Genomic DNA, 18,765 nt, shown 5'->3' with positions numbered 1-18,765 from the left:
ACTCCTTTTTGTTTGTTTTCTTAGGTATAACATTGAGCCCAGTTTGTACTGTCCATTTTTCTCTCTTGGAGCATGTATGGAAGGTCTGAACTTCTTGTTCAATCAGCTCCTAGGAATCTCTCTCTATGCAGAGCAAACTGAGAAAGGAGAGCTCTGGTGTGAAGATGTTCGCAAACTGGTGAGAATTCTAATTCCTAACAGTCTTAAACACAAAAGCGTATGGTAGAGCTGCTCATGTGGTCTCTTAAGAGACAAGGAACAGGTTCTCAAAGGTATTTAGGTGCCAAAGGATGCAGATAGGCATCTATTGGGATTTTCAAAATTGCGTAGGGCATTTATCTCCAATTGAAGTTAATAATAGGTGACTAGTCACTTGCGAAAATGCCTATCTGCATCTGTAGGCGCCTAAATGTCTTGAAAAATCTCTCCCCAAGTGAAAGATGCCAGATTCAGAATGGCTGGGTCTCTCCGTAGAGAGAAACAGAGAATTGTGTTTTCTGAATTAAACCTGAAATAATGTACATGGTTGTTAACTCATGCAGCTACAAATGTGCATTCTTACTGTGTAGGGCTTTTACTCTTCCCTTCTTTCCTATTGTGCATGTCTTATTTTCTTATTTGACTCAAGCCTTTCTATTTCTGGCTTGTTCTGTAGGATGGAAGTAGCAGACATGGACCTCTCTCTATTTGCCATTTTGCTCTGTTCTTTTGTCCTTCCACTCCCTCCCAGTATTCTCCAGTGGGCATCCTCCCTCCCTCCCTCCCTCCCTCCCTCCCTCCCTTCCACTTCCAAACTCAGCCTCCAGTGAGGACTGCTGCTCCTCAAATCCTCAGTGGTTAATCTACCAGTTCTGGCTACCCTCTCATATCTGTCTCTTTGGTAAATCAACTCCTGCTGTACTTAATTTATGTTCTGCAGCCCTGGAGTAGTTAACTTGCCATCTGATGGTAAAAGATGGGGTGGTTATTTTTATTGTGTGAGAGTAATCAGTTTGTATAAACTGCAGAAATTTGTGCAGTTTGAAGGACAAGCTTTGAAATATTTGTACATCAGTATTTCAACTGCAGTAGAATAAATTATTCCTATATTATTTTTTATGTAAAAGTATAATGTGCTGCAAAATATATGCAGTATAAACCTTTTCTATTGAATATATCTGAGTGTGATACTTTCTCACCTTTCCAGCTCAGCAGAACTTTCACTTTGGAAATTATATATTTATTTCTTTTCCAGGCAGTTGTCCATGAAAATGAAGGTTTGCTGGGGTACATCTATTGTGACTTCTACCAACGAGCAGACAAACCACATCAGGTAACAGCTATGGGCTGACTTCACTGGTGGTTTTGCTTGAGTAAGGACTACAGTATTAGGATCATTTACTATTAATGTTAGTCCAGCAACATACATTTGGACTTAGAATCATAGAGTATCAGGGTTGGAAGGGACCTCAGGAGGTCATCTAATCCAACCCCCTGCTCAAAGCAGGACCAATCCCCAACTATTTTTTTTTTTGGCCCCCTCAAGGATTGAACTCACAACGCTGGGTTTAGCAGGCCAATGCTCAAACCACTGAGCTATCCCTCTCCCCTAACTAACTAACAAACAAACAACAAATTCACACATAACAAGACCACCTGTAAAGCCAAACATAATTCTAGAAAAATCTATAATGTATTTAGATTCTAGGAAGACTTAATTCCAAAGTATATATAATTACACTGATTGTTCAACTTCCTTTAAACTTTTTATTTTTGCCAATAACTTCCTTTTAATAAGCCCCACATATGTTGAATCCTCAGATACTACACTGACAGGCACTATGAAAACCCTAAAATAAGCAGTTTTTTGAGAGTTAGTGGCTTTCTTATTATCTACCTGCTGCTTATGAACAACCAATATCTGAAATCAAATACACTCTGTACCAAGGCAAAAGTCCAGAATGTCAGTTGGATCATTTCTCAAACCTCACGTTAAATAGGTGAAGCTGTCTACAATTTTTAGACATGCTGACTACCACCGTGGTGCCAGTCTATAAACTACAAAACAAAATACAACAGAACCTCATTAATTGGCATTAATGACTGAGAAATGTTTTGCAAATGCCTGAATTTTATGAATTTGTGAATAAGCAAACACACACTGTGAAACAGCATTATTACTTATTTTGTCAAGTGTGGTTTGGTTTTAGTTATTTTTGCTAACACTTTGTAACGTGTTCTGCGATATATTTTATAAAAGAATGATGTCTTAATAAGATGTCTCCTCACGATAGAGCTTGCTGTTAAAACTCTGCCAATTAATGGGGAGAGACTATATATGATATATAGTATTTGTAGGTCAGCGAAGTTCTGATGTGACAATAAACTAAATCTTTTTGGGAAAGATGGGAATTTTAAACTTTTGGATACTTACTCCTTAGATGGATTAAACTTAAACATGCTGCTTTTAGAAAATAAAATTTTGTTCAAGATGTTAAAGCTATTGCAATATTTAGTTTTTATCTTTATGAAACAAAAGAATCTTTTAACATTATTATAATCTCAAGTAAAAAAATAGTAAACAGAGATGGGAAAGTATAATAAAGACTGGCTCATATTCTGCTATATTACACTGAAGCAACTCTATTGAAGTTAATGGGATTGCATTGGTGTAACAGAGCAGAATAAAACTCTTAATATTAAAACATTCAGCATTTATTTAATACTGTTAATGTGACAACAGTATCTGTATAGCATGGCTTTTTCTGAGTGGTTATTTTATCTTCAAAGGACTGTCACTTTACAATTCGTGGAGGCAGGTTAAGGAAAGATGGAGAATACCAGCTCCCTGTTGTTGTTCTTATGCTGAGTCTGCCCCATTCGACTAGGAGTTCACCCACATTACTAACCCCTGGCATGATGGAGAATCTATTCCATGAAATGGGACATGCTATGCATTCCATGCTGGGACGAACTCGGTACCAACATGTCACTGGTAAGACATCAGGAATAGTGATTTTTGTTGTTGTTGTTAAATGTTTGAATGTATAATTCGCACTTATTAATTTCCTGAAGTAGGGAGTATGTATTTAAATAACTGTAGTGTCTTGAACCTGGTAAACCGGTAGGTAGTTTAGTTTAGTTTAGTTCTTCAAACTGCATTTTAAAATTAAGTGTGCAGCTATGGAGTAATTCTGTCTGCAGGGTTTATATATTTCTTAATCTTCCAAAATATTGTATAATCTTTTAAATTTTATTAGGGTATTACAGATCTTTATATCATAATGCAGGTTTCAGTGACAAGCCTGTGAAAAGTCACATTTCCAATTAACCCTCCACACCTGTTGATTCAATTTATGATCTCTGTTTACTGTCTTGACTCTGTTAGCACATAGGAAAAGTATAACTTACTCTTGTAAATGCAGCCTGGACGTATATTGCAGCATCATGCAAAGTATCACAATTCAGATGCCTGGCTGCTTGGCTGGCAAGGTTGGAGATTGAAAAGCAGCATGCTCAGTCTTTGGGATTGGATCATGGGTAGGGGGAGAACACCTCTTGTTCGTCTCTAGAGACCCCCGTGACTAATGCACAGAGTGACGTTGACTGGCTTCAAAGGGACATGTATCCAGCTTTTGCCCAGAGGGCGGATTGTCATGATGTGTACCCTTTGAAGATGATGGGAAAAATGCAGTTGGTGGACCATCTCACTTTACTCTACCCTTAACTATGAACAAGGATGAAAGAAGCTTTTCCTTCAAAGTTAAGACAAGGACTGTCCTATGTTTCTGATTGAGCTATCACTTTCCTTAATTGAAACTTTAACTCTGCTCTGAAGGTCAGAAATTTAGAGTAATCCTTGACCTCAAATTTTCTTTTTCCTTTTTCATATCAGTTTGTTGTAAGTCTACTTACCACTCCCTTTGGGATGCTGTGAGAATTCCTTCAGCCTCCCGATATTAGTTTGATTTTCAGAGTCCCAATTACAAAAAGTGAAATTGGTCCCCTTTCCTGCTAAGGAATCCAACAAACTCTTTCTTGCTGTCTCTTTGATGCTTTCTAGTGGTGTTGCCCAGTGCCCTCCAAGCTCCCCTCTCAACCAGTTCTGTTTGTAGTAATAGAATAATGGGATGATTGAAAGTAAATTGAACTCAGCTTGCACCCAACATAAAAGTATGATGATCCTGGGTTGTAAATGATTTAGAAAACTTATTGTGAAAAAAATTGCATCAAAAGTGATTTTTTAAAAAAAGAATGCACTTGCAATATGGAAATTCCAAAGCCAGGCTGTACATTTTGTTAGTTGGTAAACAAAACAAATTGGTAATTTATCAGTGTGGAATTTAGTACGTCGTCTTATCACAAATAGATGAGCGTGAATGAACACACTGCCTACCAAGTCACATATCACCAGACATACACAAAAGGGGTAGTGCACATGAGAAAAAAAGAGAGCTCCTTTTTCATTGTCAGTCCTTTTCAAACCATGGCACTCAGCATCAGTGTACTGGATGGCAGCTGGCAAGCTGTATGGTCCTGCTCTCATCTTTGGTAAACAGGTCAGAGTCCTGGTTTTGTCCAAACTGGTTGGCACATCATATGCTGCATTTAATATTTGCAGACAGTTCAGAAAGTTCTTTTACATGGCTGCAGGGGCGTGTTTTTTGCCGCCCCAAGCATGGCAGGCAGGCGGCTTTCGGCGGCGTGCCTGCGGGAGGTCCGCTGGTAACGCGGATTTGGCAGCATGCCTGCGGGAGGTCCACCGGTGCCGCGCCATTGGCATCCCCACCGCCGAAGCCGCGGGACCGGCAGACCTCCAGCAGGCATGCCGCCGAAAGCAGCCTGACTGCCACCCTCACAGCGACCGGCAGGCTGCCCCCGTGGCTTGCTGCCCCAGGCACGCGCTTGGTGCGCTGGTGCCTGGAGCCGCCCCTGCGTGGTTGTGTCAGCTGACTTGAGCTTGTGGGGCTAAAAGTTGCAGTGTAGATGTTCCCACTCAGTCTGGAGCCCAGGCTCTGAGACCTCCTTCCCTAGTCACGTTCCAGACCCTGGGCTCCAGCCTGAGCCCAAATATCTGCACTGCAATTTTTAGTCCCGCAGACCAAGCCCCACGAGCTGACCTGGGCCCTGTTAATCAGTTCCATGGTTTTTTACTGCAGTGTAGACATGCCCTAATACACATGCAGTGAAGTTTGAGGTTGGAAGTGATATTTGCTTAAAGAGTTTTTTTCTTCAAGGAAGGAGATAGCTTAACATTGGGGTCAGGGAGGAAATAAAATAACTGAGGACTTGCTATTCCTGACTCACATTTATGTTGCTGCTGTATGTACAGCTTTGGTTCAATGATGTCTCATTTTTTCTAGTACCTCTCAGTGTTGGTACAGTGCTGATAACACAGAGCTAGAGTGAAGGTGATCAGGGAAGAGAGAGAGGATTTGGGGGTTGTGCTTTTAAAAACACCATTGTGTGACTGCAAATAATTACTTCCTCAAATTTATTTAGAACATGTTTTGAACCTGCAAAAATGCTTTCACCTGATGATTGCATTGTAAAGAAAGGCTAATATAAAACAGAGATACGTGAGCTCAGGAAACAGATGGGAGATAAGAACAAGGATTGTGAGTGGGATTAATGCAAAATTTGATTTACATTGTGACTGGATTTAGGTTGAGGACAATTCAGAAGATTTGGTGTTTTATGTAGGGCCAGATTGGCTGCAGCTTGGTTTATTTTAGCAAGGTGTGGTCCACAGCTTCATAAAGTGCCTCACCCAGCTGTTCAAATATTTTTTTACTTTGTGATTTATAGTAAAATGTGTAGGATAATAATGAAGTTTTTCTGCCAATATGTACAGTAATGGTATAGAAATAAAATATTGACTTAAGGCATGAAAGAATATTACAGTTCATTAGAAGTCCAAATTAAATGCTAACGAGCTCTTGGAAAGATAGAATTATGTGTGCTAACGTAAATAGCTGTATACTCATATTCTCAATCAATTCCTTCCCTAGGGACCAGATGTCCTACTGATTTTGCTGAAGTTCCCTCTATCCTCATGGAGTATTTTGCAAGTGACTATCGAGTGGTTAATCAGTTTGCAAGGCATTTTCAGACTGGCCAGGTAGGAAAAATGAACATACAGACTATTTAAAATATTATAAGAAGATTTGTTAAACGAATTAATTTTTTCAGTTGTCATTTATAAAGAAGTATTAAGACAACAGTAAACTTTGCTAACATTAACCTTCTATTTTAATTTATATCTAATGGTTGACAAAAGAATTGTTTACCTCCCCACAATAAGAAGCACACTGTGTATAAAAGGAAATTGAATCTCTACATCTGAAGTTGTACTGGCAGTTTTAAACTTTCAACCAAAATCATTTTGCAAAGTTATACAAAAAGTGGTACAATAAGTACAATAAATAAGCTACTCTACGAACCAAATGATGTGAAAAACAGTGTTTAATATTAATACCAAAGTTAGAAATTCCGTATCTTTTTAATATTATTTTTGCTCACACTTTATACAGTGTTAAATCATGTTGTCACAAAATCATGGAAAATAATGGGGTATCAACAGTATGAGGCATTTCCGTTTCAGAGCAGGATTGTTCCCATAGGGTACTGTAGTGCTTTAAGTAGTTTTAAACACTTCAAGTTATTGAGGTTGCAGTGCTTCACCTAAGAGACCATTCCCCCTGCCGAAACGTTACCTAAGTGTGCCTTTTCTTAGTTGTATCCCAGTAATCCTGCCTGTATGGCCTTGTACCACTCTGTCCAATTCCTTCCCTCTTTTGTGTTTACACTTTACAAGGGCTTACAGACAGTGCTCAGATTTTCCCTGGGTTCAGATTTTTAGAAGCAAGCTCCGTTTTTGCAATTGCTCCTGCAGGCACAAATTCTAGTAGATGTCTGACTGTCTGCACCCACAAACTGGGTAGCTAGCCATCTAACTACAGTATTTGCATATGGAGTACACAGCAGGTGCAAAATTGTGCCTGCCAAAATTGAGGCTTAGTTGAGACTTATCTGAAAATCTGGCCCTTATTCACTGTGCTCAGCCTGCACTTCTCACTCAGGCATCTTCACGCTTTCTCCCACCTATTCCCATACTTGAGGGAAAAACTCCATAAAATCCCTGTCCTCTTTCACATCCCTTCTTAAGATTTACCTGTAAAATCCTGCCATCTGACAGTGGCTAGGCTGATGGCAAGATGAGACTACCAGTTTAACTGCAAAGCTTCCTCATTATGCTGTCATCTTGTCCTCACATCTCTCTCTCTCCTCCCCCTCTCCCCCACCTCTTTTGCCCATTTCTTCCTTCTGTTGTGTCTTGTAATATTACTTGACTGTGAACTCTCTGGGGCAGGAACTTTTTTTGTTTTTGTTGTTAATTTCAATGTACAGTGCCTAATACAGTGGGGCCCTTATCCTGGGTTGGGGCTTCAAGGAGTTACTGAAATACAAATAATAATAATAACGATAATCTATATGTATCCAGTTCTTTTAGTCTTGTCTCTCATTAAATCCCTTAATAATTTTGTGGTTGTTCTGGGATTTCTCTTCATTTTGCCTAAATCTTTAATGTAATTCTTTTTACTGGGGCCATAGTGTATGGAACCAGCAGTTCAGTGGAAAAGTACTATACATTGGAGTGTTTTATCTTTGCAGTTATGTTTTGAGAACATATAAAATGTTGTTATGTTTGTTTCTGGTCATTTTGCCTCTTTTACTTTAGATAAGATACTTTAGATATTTTAGATCAGTGGTTCTCAAACTTTTGTATTGGTGTACCCAGCAAGCCTCTGAGTGCGACCCCCGTTGTAAACTAAAAACACTTTTTTATATTTAACATTATAATAAATGCTGGAGGTGCAGCGGGGTTTGTGGTGGAGGCTGACAGCTTGTGACCCCCCAGGTAATAACCCCACGGCCCCCAGTTTGAGAACCCCTGCTTTAGATAATGTTGGAAAACTTGGGTATGTGACCTACAGAATGGTAGCATAAGAAAAGTACACTCAATTTTGTGGTGAAAATTAGTAGTAGTAGAATGGAGTCATTTTAGGGATTTATTAGGAATAATTATTCTGTTGACCAAACCAAAATATAGTGAGGTCCTTTCAGTTCAGTATCTAATGATTTGCTTAGTAAGCCCACTACATGAATGCATTTCCACTTGAAAGTTACCCTAATTACAATAATTGATCTTGAAACATTACATCTCTTAAATTAGTACATATTCTGTGTATCAACTAAAGCGTGCTCTTCAGTTCCACAGACTTCAGTGGGTGAAGAGCTCTCACCTCATGAGGCATGTGGATATTTGCCAGATCATACAAGACAAATACCGTCTTAACAGTCTGATCCAAAACCCATTGACGTCCGTGGAAAGAGTGGACTTTGGATCAGTCCCTAAATGTTTTTAAAGTAAAATGTTAGTGCAACAAGCCTACCAGTGTAACATGTTAACTCCTTATTAACAATCTTTTAATCATTTTTCCAACAGCAAAAATTTTATTGTCAACCTTGGTAACTAAGTGCAAAGTTAGGAGTACTGGACTACTCATTCAGTTCAAAATAAACTTGTTGAATTTACTCCTATCTCATTCTTCCTTAGAGATTTATGAATCAGGATAAGTGCAATCCAAACAGTACAAAAGTTTTGGAACATTTATATTGATAAATACATGTTTTCATTATGTTACCACACATAACATTTTCACATTACAGCATGTCTACAGAATCTCATCCCTCATCAGTTTTGGATTCCTGCATTAAAGCTCACTCAGATGTTTTTTTGACATAAAGTGATTCTATGTCAGGCTCGTGCAAGGATCCCTTCACCATAAGCAGAGGAAATTAGAAGAAAGCACTGGGTGGGACAGAGTGACCATAGCTGGCTAGCTGTTCGTGCATGGTAACAAAACACAATTTATATTTGTTAAGCCATTTCAGAGATACTAAGCAAGTGAACGATATATCAGAAATCTGTTTCAGATGCTTTATTAGCCAAGCTCCAGTGTACTCAAGCATGTAGTGTGTTGCATCCACAGTGGTGATCTGCAGTTAATTCCTCAAAGCAGGAGAGTATTACATAGCATGAGAAACTTTCAACAGACATCTATAAAGTCATAAACATTCAGTATTATATTTCAGTAGTATGAGAGTAATTGGAAATATTTTGCTGTCTGCTTCTATAGTAACTTTGTGTGGTTAGATAAAATAGCTTGTATAGTATCTATTAAAATTGAAATTATTGGTGAGGCTAGCTCTCTCTTCGTTTGTGCCTTGGGAACTGCACTATCTAATGTTGCTCACTGGAGAGTCCCATAGCACTCAATAGTATTACGTGCCTTACCAAAGTGGTAAACATCTGCTTTCATGTGGGACACTCAATCCTGTAAGGTGTTGAGCACCAACAAGTCCTGTTGAAGTTAGTAGGAGTTAAGGGTGCTCAGCACCAGTGTGTTCATCATTTGGCAGGTTTTAACCCATATAACATGTTGTTGAAATAAATATAAAAATTGAAAACTGATGACATTCTAGCATTCTCTGGGAAGTTTAAGTGTAGTGTTGCTTAAGTATTCTGAAGTTATCTGACTGCATATGGATTCAGAGCATGAACACACTTGATCTTCGGGGAAAAACATCTGAAAGAGATTTGTGGAACATCATTTACTGCTCTGTGTCTTCAAAATGGTTTAAATCTAAACCATGTTTTGTTGCAGTGCACAAGCTAAGAACCAGACTCTATATCCCATCTAGCACTTTCTTTTAAATTTCTTCTATTGGGTGTAGATACTTGCCCTTGTATGGCACAGAATTATTGTGTGCCAGGGAGCAATTGAATTGAGTGAATGTTAATGTAGAAATTCAATTTTGCAGGGAGACACGACTGGATTAGGCTGTAAGATTAGGAATGGAGCCTGGAGCTACTATGTGGCACGCGAGGTTTTGAACTGCTGTTTTTTATTGTTAATTTTTAAAATTTAGATTATATTTATAAACCACTATCTAGAATCTAGATCAATCTGCTTTTCCTTTCTTTAGTCAGTCTTCAGAAATTGAGGAAGCTGATGTAAAAGATTTCAGTGTCTCGGATTTACATATGAACAAAACATAGAAATTAGGAAAAATGCTTATTTATTACTATAGTAGTCATCAGTAGCAACTGCTTTATTTAAGCTTGCTAAGTAGATTCTGTGATAAACCCCTGGTTTCACACACTTATAACGTCACAGAAATTGACATTTGGTGTTCAATTTTCCATGCTTGGTCTCTGCCTGGAGGTGATTTTTTGTGTGTAGAAAGTTTGAGCAAAATTCCCTTGAGCTGTTTGAGTTTTGTGAATATGAAAACAAAATCCACTGTATCCATTATGAAAATTATTCTAACCACGCTCTTGAAAAAAATGGCTATGGCACAAATAGCTGAAGTGTGAAACTTGGCATAGGCATTAGCACCAAATTCTGTTTCTTACACAAACTAGGCATGTCATTAATTTCACTTATGAATAAAGGGACTCTAACTGTGGCCTACTGCTCCCTATAAAGTCAGTTGTAGTAGGATAAGGTCCTGGGCTCACAGTCTTCGTTGAGGTTTGATTCCTGGCTTGTTGAATGGAAAGCAGTTGGTTTTGATTTTTAAAACATATGAACATTTGAAAAGTAAGTGAGTATATACAGCAGAAAAATTATTCTATAGGAACACTCTTAAAGATACATAAGTATTATGCACATGTGTGCTGCTGGATAAAGACCTGATCCAAAACCCACTGAAGTCATGAAAAGACTCCCTTTGTCTTCTATGGTTTTGGAATTGTTCATAAGTGAGCACTGACGGGTTTAAAGGAACTTACAATTTTCACTGGCATAGTTAGCAAAACTGAGTCCAAAAAGCTAGCCAGCCCCAAAGTAATAGTTCTTCGAGTGCTGGTTCCTATGTGTTTTTTCCACTGTGGGTCCGCATGCATCCAGAGTTGGAGAATTCTTGCAAGCAGCGTCCATTGGTTTGCACATGTGCCATAACTCTCTTTATGCCTCAAACCAAGGACATAAAGAGCAGAGTGGACCAACCACCTCTCCTGTTCCTTCTTATCACCACATGGCCTGGGTCAGAACCTCCAGTGTACGGAGCTGCTGCTTCCTCATAGTTATTCTTTGATCTGTAAATATTTCAAAATTGGCCTTAGTGCCTTTGTATATAGTTTTTTCTAGTTAGATAGATTTCCCCACCTCTGGGACCCCTTATCCGGTTATGAGTATTGGACTTTGCCCAGAATTCTGGGCTTCAAAAACTTGTGTCCTGCCCTTGTTATTTTTCGGTCAACAAAGACCATAAACACTGTCTGTGTTGCCTGGGGGAGGCACTCCTCATGGCTAAGTGCAAAATCTGCCACTCTTTCCTTAGCCGTACTGGTGAGGCACAGGAATTGCAGCTTAGAAAGTACCTTATGGAGAAGACCATGCGGCTGCAGTCGGACCCAGGCTGTGGGAGTTGTACGTTGACCTGAATCAACATGGAGTGTGTCTCCCCCCGCGAAGTCAGACTCTGGTGCAAGGGAATCCTTTCCTATAGACACTCAGTTAGGGTCTCATTGAGAAGGCAAGAAATGCTCTCATAAGCACATAAGGAGGTTACCCTCTACGTCTATCTCGAAGACAACCAGTACCACTCTGCTTAAATGGAGCAGGTCTTATCTAAATATTCTTTAACCTCTGCTGGCTTACACGTTCTGGTTAGCCTCATGGTGCAACACAAGAAGAGACCGTTCATGTGCGGGACCAAGGGACGCTGCCACCAAAGTTTTTCAATCAGCAGCGCAGGGACTCAAGCACACCTACAGTGGAGCACCCATAGGGGGACACACATCGAAGAACCATCATTACTACGAAAGGTGAGTAACTTCTTTCCTCCCATAACACTCCTGCCATTGGTCTTATGGAAAATTCAACAGGACAGGGCATGAATCATCCTCATCACCCCCAACTGACCCAGACAATTTTGGTTCCCAAATCTCCTGTGAATGTCATCTTGTTGTTATTAGTTTAGTTATATATTAGAGACTTATAGAAAGAGACCTTCTAAAAACGTTAAAATGTATTACTGGCACACGAAACCTTAAATCAGAGTGAATAAATGAAGACTCGGCACAGCACTTCTGAAAGGTTGCCGACCACTGCCCTAATCAGTACCTTCCTGCCAGTGAGGATGTCTACTCACTGAGACGTAAACCTTGTACTTTTGGCTCTCACTAAGCTTACGCCCTTTGAACCGCTAGCTACATGTTCCATGTCTCACCTATCAATGAAAGGTGCTTTCCGTATAGCCATCACCTCAACTAGAAGGGTAGGTGAGCTCAGAACCCTAATGGCGGACCCATGATACACCATATTCTGTAAGGACGTAGTCTCATTACAACTATATCCGAAGTTCACAACAAGGTAGTTTTGGAGTCGCAAAGTAATGCAATTGGAAAACCTAATCCCAGCTATACATATAAAATGATGGGGTCTAAATTAGCTTTTACCACTCATGAAAGGGATCTTGGAGTCATTGTGGATAGTTCTCTGAAAACTTCTTCCTCGGTGTGCAGCGGCAGCCAAAAATGCTAATATAATGTTAGCAACCATTAGGAAAGGGATAGATAATAAAACAGAAAATATCATAATGCCTCTATATAAAGCCATGGTACACGCACACCTTGAGGACTGCATGCAGTTCTAAGCACCCCATCTCAAAAAAAGATATATTGGAATGGGAAAAGATACAGAGAAGGGCAACAAAAATGATTAAGGGTATAGAACAGCTTCCATATGAGGAGAGATTCATAAAACTGGGCTTTCCAGCTTGGAAAAGAGACAACAAACGGGGGGATATGATAAAGGTCTATAAAATCATGAATGGTGTGAAGAAAGTGAATAAGGAAGTGCTATTTACCCCTTCCCATAACACAAGAACCAGGGGTCACCCGATGAAATTAATAGGCAGGAGGTTTAAATGAAAAAGAAGTACCATATATACTTGTTAATTAGCCCGTTTGTTTATAAGCCGACCACCCAAAATGGATAGGTAAAAATGGCAAAAACTGTATGACCTTTTCATAAGCCGACCCTATATTTCAGGGGTTGGCAAACTTTGGCTCCTGGCCCGTCAGGGTAAGCTGCTAGCAGGACAGGACGTTTTGTTTAGCTGGGGCATTCGCAGGCACGGAGCCCCTCAGCTCCCAGTGGCCCTGGTTCACCGTTCCCAGCCAATGGGAGCTGCGGGAAGGGGCGGCCAGCAAGTCCCTCAGCCCGCACCACTTCCCGCAGCTCCCATTGGCTGGGAACGGCAAACCGCAGCTGAGGGACTCCGTGCCTTCGAACGCTCCAGGTAAACAAAATGAAAATGTATTAAATATTCATTTCAATAATTCAGTAGAGCTTAAAATCGTCATATTCTGTTGTAGACCCGTTGATAAGCCGACCCCCGCGCTTTAATGCTTTACTTTTTTACCAAAAAAATTCGGTTTATGAACGAGTATATACGGTACTTCTTCACGCAATGCATAGGCAACCTGTGGAACTCATTGCCAGGGGATGTGAAGGCCAAAAGTATAACTGGGGTTGAAAAAGAATTAAGTTCCTGGAGGATAGGTCCATCAATGGCTATTAGCAAAGATAGTCAGAGATGGAACCCCTTGCTGTAGGTGTTCCTAAGCCTCTGACTGGCAGAATCTGGGACTGAATGACAGGGGATGGATGACTCGATAATTTCCCTGTTCTGTTCATTCCCACTGAAGCATCTGGCATTGGTCACTGTTGGAAGATGGGATAGTGGGATAGATGGACCATTGGTTTGACCCAGTATGGCCGTTCTTATGGTCACTTACATGTAAAAGGATTGACTGGATTATTTTTTTTCCCCAAAACTGCATGCATTGGAGGAGGGCAGGAGATTTCATTCCCTCAATGTATGACAAACTGGTCCTTTATCTACAAAGGACAAAACTAATTAGAAAATCACCTAGACCTTTTTTTGCCAAAGCAGAATGAATTTGAGGCCAAGCAATCGCCTCCCAGAGACTCTCTAAATGGATCTCAGGCTGTACTGTGCTCTGCTACCAGCTGTCACATCTTTCTGCCCTCAGAGGTAAGGGCTCATTCTACAAGAGCACAAGTGACAACAGTACCAAGTACCATAGCTTCATGAAGTACCTCTAATTGACATTTGCTAGGCAGTTACGTGATGTTTCCTCCACATGTGAAAGACATTATGCTCTAGTACTGGATACCTCTATTGATGCACCCTTTGGGACAGCAATCCTTTGGATGGCTCTTCCACCTGTGTCCTTGCACCCTTTTCCTACTTGAATACTGCTTGTCAGTCACCTGCTGTGGAGTATACATATGGACCAATGCTTGAAGAAAAAGAGAAAGTTACTTACTTTGTGGTAATGGGAGGTTTTTCAAGTTGTGTGGTCCCTATCTGCATTTCACTACCTGTCCTCCTCCTCCTCTGCTTTGCATCATTCCTGATTCAGGGTAGAGAAGGAACTGGAGTGGCAATTGGACTGCTTCACCCTTTATGTCCTCAGTTTGAGGTATGAGGACTATAGGACATGTGCAGACCTGCGTACACTGCTTGCAATAATTCTCCAACTCCTAGTGCATGTACACCCGGAGGGGGATACAGATAGGGACCACACATCTTGAGGAACCACCAGTTCCCACAAGGTAAGCATCTTTCTCTTCAAGAAGATGCATACCAAGCTTATTATTTTTCCTTAAAAACATCCACACAAAAAAACAAACCTCTGGGAAATTAAATACAATACAGATACCCATGTTAATATTGAGGTTCCACTGCACAGTTAAAAATCACAGAAATGCAAACGTTAAAGCTCCAAGAATGTTAATTAGACCACCTTGTGGACATGTACTATTTTGTGTTCCCGATTTTCTTGTTAAATGTGTAGCAATGTGATGGTGGTGAATGTCTAAACTAAACCATTTTTCAACTTAATGCCTTTTTGGATGCTGGCTTGAAAAAGTCATTGTCTCAACTGTTTGTGAGTTTATTTATTTCCAGTATTATAGGCAGATGGAATTACAAAGATGGTGGTTTATTAATCTAATTAAAGAAATGGGCCCAGATAGTCAGAATTATTACTATGATTTTGTTACTGTAGAATATTAAACAGTTAAACATGTTTTGGGGTTTGGGAGCACAGATACCTGGGCTTCCTTAGGCACCATGACAAGCATTGTAAAATTCATGCCAAGGTCTTAGTTTATTGAACATAAAAGACAAGAAAAAAAGAATTTAAAGTAAAAAATTGAATGTTTATTCAGTCAAAACAATCTTAGCCAAAGCTCAGCAAAGTTTTTTTTTTTCCAGAGAGTGGATATTAAAGTCCCTGGTTTTATCAGAGAGTCCTTCTTTTGGGGTAAGATAAATAATAGTTCTGTAGCTGGACCTTTAACTCAGTTGCTTGTTGTTGAGGCTATTGCTGCTTTTGGCAAGGAGACAAAGTGGAAGAGAGAGCAAAATAGAAAAGTATGGGGAAAGACAGCTTTCTGTTGATGTCTGCAAGAACTGGTGTGTTGATCAGTCATGGATAGGTGCCTGAGGCAGATGAATCAGCCATGACAGGAGCATATCTAAACCTTGGCTTGCTTCCCCAGTCCAAAATGCCATCTGGCTGGTCTCTGCAAGTCTCTCTCTTTCTAGTGGCTCTTGAACTAGACTAGGCTTGATAGGCCGCCTCATTCTGTCATGCTGTTTTTGCTGACCAAAGTCTCTCTTTTTTGAGTCCCATGTCCTCATCGTTTCCCCCAGTGAAACCTAACTTCTGACACCAATTTTAGCCATTGTTTTCTTCTTGCTTGTGAATTATCCTTTCAACACAGCCCTTGGGTGTTGATATTATTAGTTGATATTAGACTATACAATTAATCACTATATCCTATTAGTCACAAACCTCATATTGTAGAATGTCATTTGTCTCTGTGAATTTTCATGATTTCCCCTGAACTCATGAGATAGATGTAATTTACTTAAAATTATCAGCTGTTCTTCTCTGCTTCTCATGCTGATGCTATGTCTCAGGTGGAAGGACAGAGTCTTGCGGTGGGAGAACACTTCAGCCTCTCTAACCACTCAGTAACAGACTTGAAGGTGGCAATTTTGCAACAAAAAAACTTCAAAATCAGATTCCAAAGAGAGACTGCTGAACTTGAATTAATATGCAAATTAGATACAATTAACTTAGGTTTGAACAGAGACTGGAAATGGTTGGGTCATTACACTAATTGAATCTATTTCCTCATGTTAAGTATCCTCACACCTTCTATGGGTCATCTCAATTATCACGTCAAAAGTTGTTGTTTTTTCTCTCTCCTGCTGATGATAGCTCATCTCAATTGATTGGCCTCTTACAGTTGGTATGGCTACTTCCACCTTTTCATGTTCTCTGTATGTATTAATATCTTCTTGCTGTATGTTCCAGTCTATGCATCCGATGAAGTGGGCTGTAGCCCACAAAAGCTTATGCTCAAATAAATTTGTTAGTCTCTGAGGTGCACAAGTACTCCTGTTCTTTTTGCTGCTGTTGTGGCACTCCTATAGCTACAAGAGTACATACAAAGCAAGTTGGTAGGCTGAATGAGGGCAAGCAGTTCTTTTAGAAAGACTACGGCTGTGACCCAACTCTACATCTTCAGCAGCAACTTTTTGGAGAGTTGTCTCTCTGGTCCTTTGGCGAGGGAGATTTGGTTAGCACAGAGAACGACCAGTGCCCATCTCTATTTGCTCCTTGCACTTGGACTCAAGGAGCTGGGGAACATAGTAGAAACTCCCATCAGAGCAGTTGAAGAAGAAGAAGAGAATAGTGGAGTGGAAGCAGTGGCTGACTTTCCATATCTTCTCTGCCATGGGAGCACCTATTCACTTTTCCAGTATAGTGAGAGGATTCCTATATTCACTCTTCCAGTGTAGCAGAAGCATGGCAGTGAAGAGAAATAGTCAATTGTAAGTTGTGGATTAGAGCTGTTTCCACAGCTGCTGAGAGTGCATGAGCTAAGCGAGGGGGTGAGGTGGTTTGTCCTACATAGCCCATGGAGAGTGTGATATCACTTGCACTGTCCGTCTCCATCACTGTGAACTGCAAATCTGGATTTCCCATTTCAGTGAGGATTTCCGGGATTGTGGTTTACCAAAATGCTTATGAGTGAAGTTCTAGTGTTTTGTTCTGTTTTAAATAGCATACTGGCTGACAGCTGCTATACTTACATTTATCTTAATGTTGTTTAAAACAGCCAAAATACAAAACTGTATAAATCAGTTGTGCTGAAAGAGCCAATTTAGTTTGAAGTGTAGCAGTGATCTTGGCTGTAGCATTTGTTAAAAGTTATAACTATATAAAATATATACATCCACTGCTGCTAAGATTTTAGGTGTTCAGATTTTGTAATGCAGAAAATTTTTTCAAATTAAAGCTACATATCCAACTTTTCGTTATTGTACTGTATCCAAAATGTATATGTTGGTTGTTGGTGCTTAATAACAAAATGTGCTTAAACATGTATCAGGCACAAAGTTTCTTCCATCAGGCTGTCATCTTGCATACATTTATGTGCTCATTTATTTCCATGATGAATGGTCATTGAAGTCGCTGAAGCACAGGGGCAAAATGCACATAGATAGGACAAAATGCACTGGCAGATGTAGAGGAAGAATTATGTAACCTAAATAATTTGTCATCTGCAAATTTTGCTACTTCATTACTTACCTCTCTTTTCAGATGATTAATAAATACAGTAAACAATAATGGACCTAGTACAGAACTGTGAAGTACCTGCTGTTAACCTGTGTCTATTATGAAAATTTAACATTTTTTTGCTATTCCTTCCCCCCCCGTCTCTTAGCCAATTTTTGGTCCAGGACAGTACTTTGCCTCTCACACACTGACTCTTGGTTTCTTTAGTAGCCTCTTGAGAGGGACCTTGTAAAAGACTTCTGAAAATCTAAATAAATTGTGAGCAGGTTCTCCTTCATCCACTATTTTGACACATTCAAAGAATTTTAATAGATTAGTGAAACATGATTTTTGTTTGCAGAAACTGTATCATATCATCATCTTCCACATGTTTTTTTATTCTATTTTAAATCTGTTCAGCCAGTTTACCAGGTACCAATGTAATGCTTACTGATCTGTAATTCCCAAATCAGCCAGGCGTTGTTTTTTAATATTTATTTGTTTGCTACGTTCCAGTCTGCTGGTATAGTAGCTGTTTTTTAAATTAAAAATTACCTATCTTTGCTAGCAGCTCAGCCACTTGATACTTGAGCTCCTTCAGAACTCTTGGACGTACAATCCGGGCCTGGTAAATTGTTGCTTTTTAAATTATTAATTTCTTCCAGTCCTTTTTCCAGTCTCTGAGAATACCTCATCTTTATTACCTACTCTGGACCTACTCATTTTTGGTATCTCTCTGATATTTTCAGCCATGAAGACTTATGCAAGGATGCTTTTCTAAAAGATATGCTCTAGGAATTTTTGGGGGGAAGTTCTATGGCAGGAGGTCAGAATGGATAATCACAATGGTCTGTTCTGGCCTTGAAAGATATGAATCCCTTTTATTTCTCAGCAATGTCCTTATCATCCTTAATTGCTCCCTTTCACAACTGTCAAGTATCAGAGGGGTAGCCGTGTTAGTCTGAGTCTGTAAATAGCAACAGAGGGTCTTGTGGCTTAAGACTAACAGAAGTATAGGGAGCATAAGCTTTCGTGGGTAAGAA

The 18,765-nt window shown here is 39.8% G+C and overlaps 1 protein-coding gene across 1 annotated transcript in view; it reads left to right on the top strand.

Moving 5' to 3' along the window:
- Window positions 1-18,765, top strand: part of LOC112103660 (mitochondrial intermediate peptidase-like) — a 121,526-nt gene that overhangs the window by 43,379 nt on the left and 59,382 nt on the right. The window contains exons 11-14 of the mRNA XM_029911992.1: window positions 25-178; window positions 1,235-1,312; window positions 2,770-2,974; window positions 5,991-6,100. Of these exons, the coding sequence (XP_029767852.1) occupies window positions 25-178; window positions 1,235-1,312; window positions 2,770-2,974; window positions 5,991-6,100 (547 nt within the window). The remainder of the gene's footprint in view (window positions 1-24; window positions 179-1,234; window positions 1,313-2,769; window positions 2,975-5,990; window positions 6,101-18,765) is intronic.

This window comes from Terrapene carolina, unplaced genomic scaffold, assembly GCF_002925995.2.
Source record: "Terrapene carolina triunguis isolate 2854851 unplaced genomic scaffold, T_m_triunguis-2.0 Scaffold141, whole genome shotgun sequence".
Classification (NCBI taxonomy): Eukaryota; Metazoa; Chordata; order Testudines; family Emydidae; genus Terrapene; species Terrapene triunguis.
The sequence above is the reverse complement of the archived record's forward strand: the minus strand, read 5'-3'. Positions and strand labels throughout refer to the sequence as shown.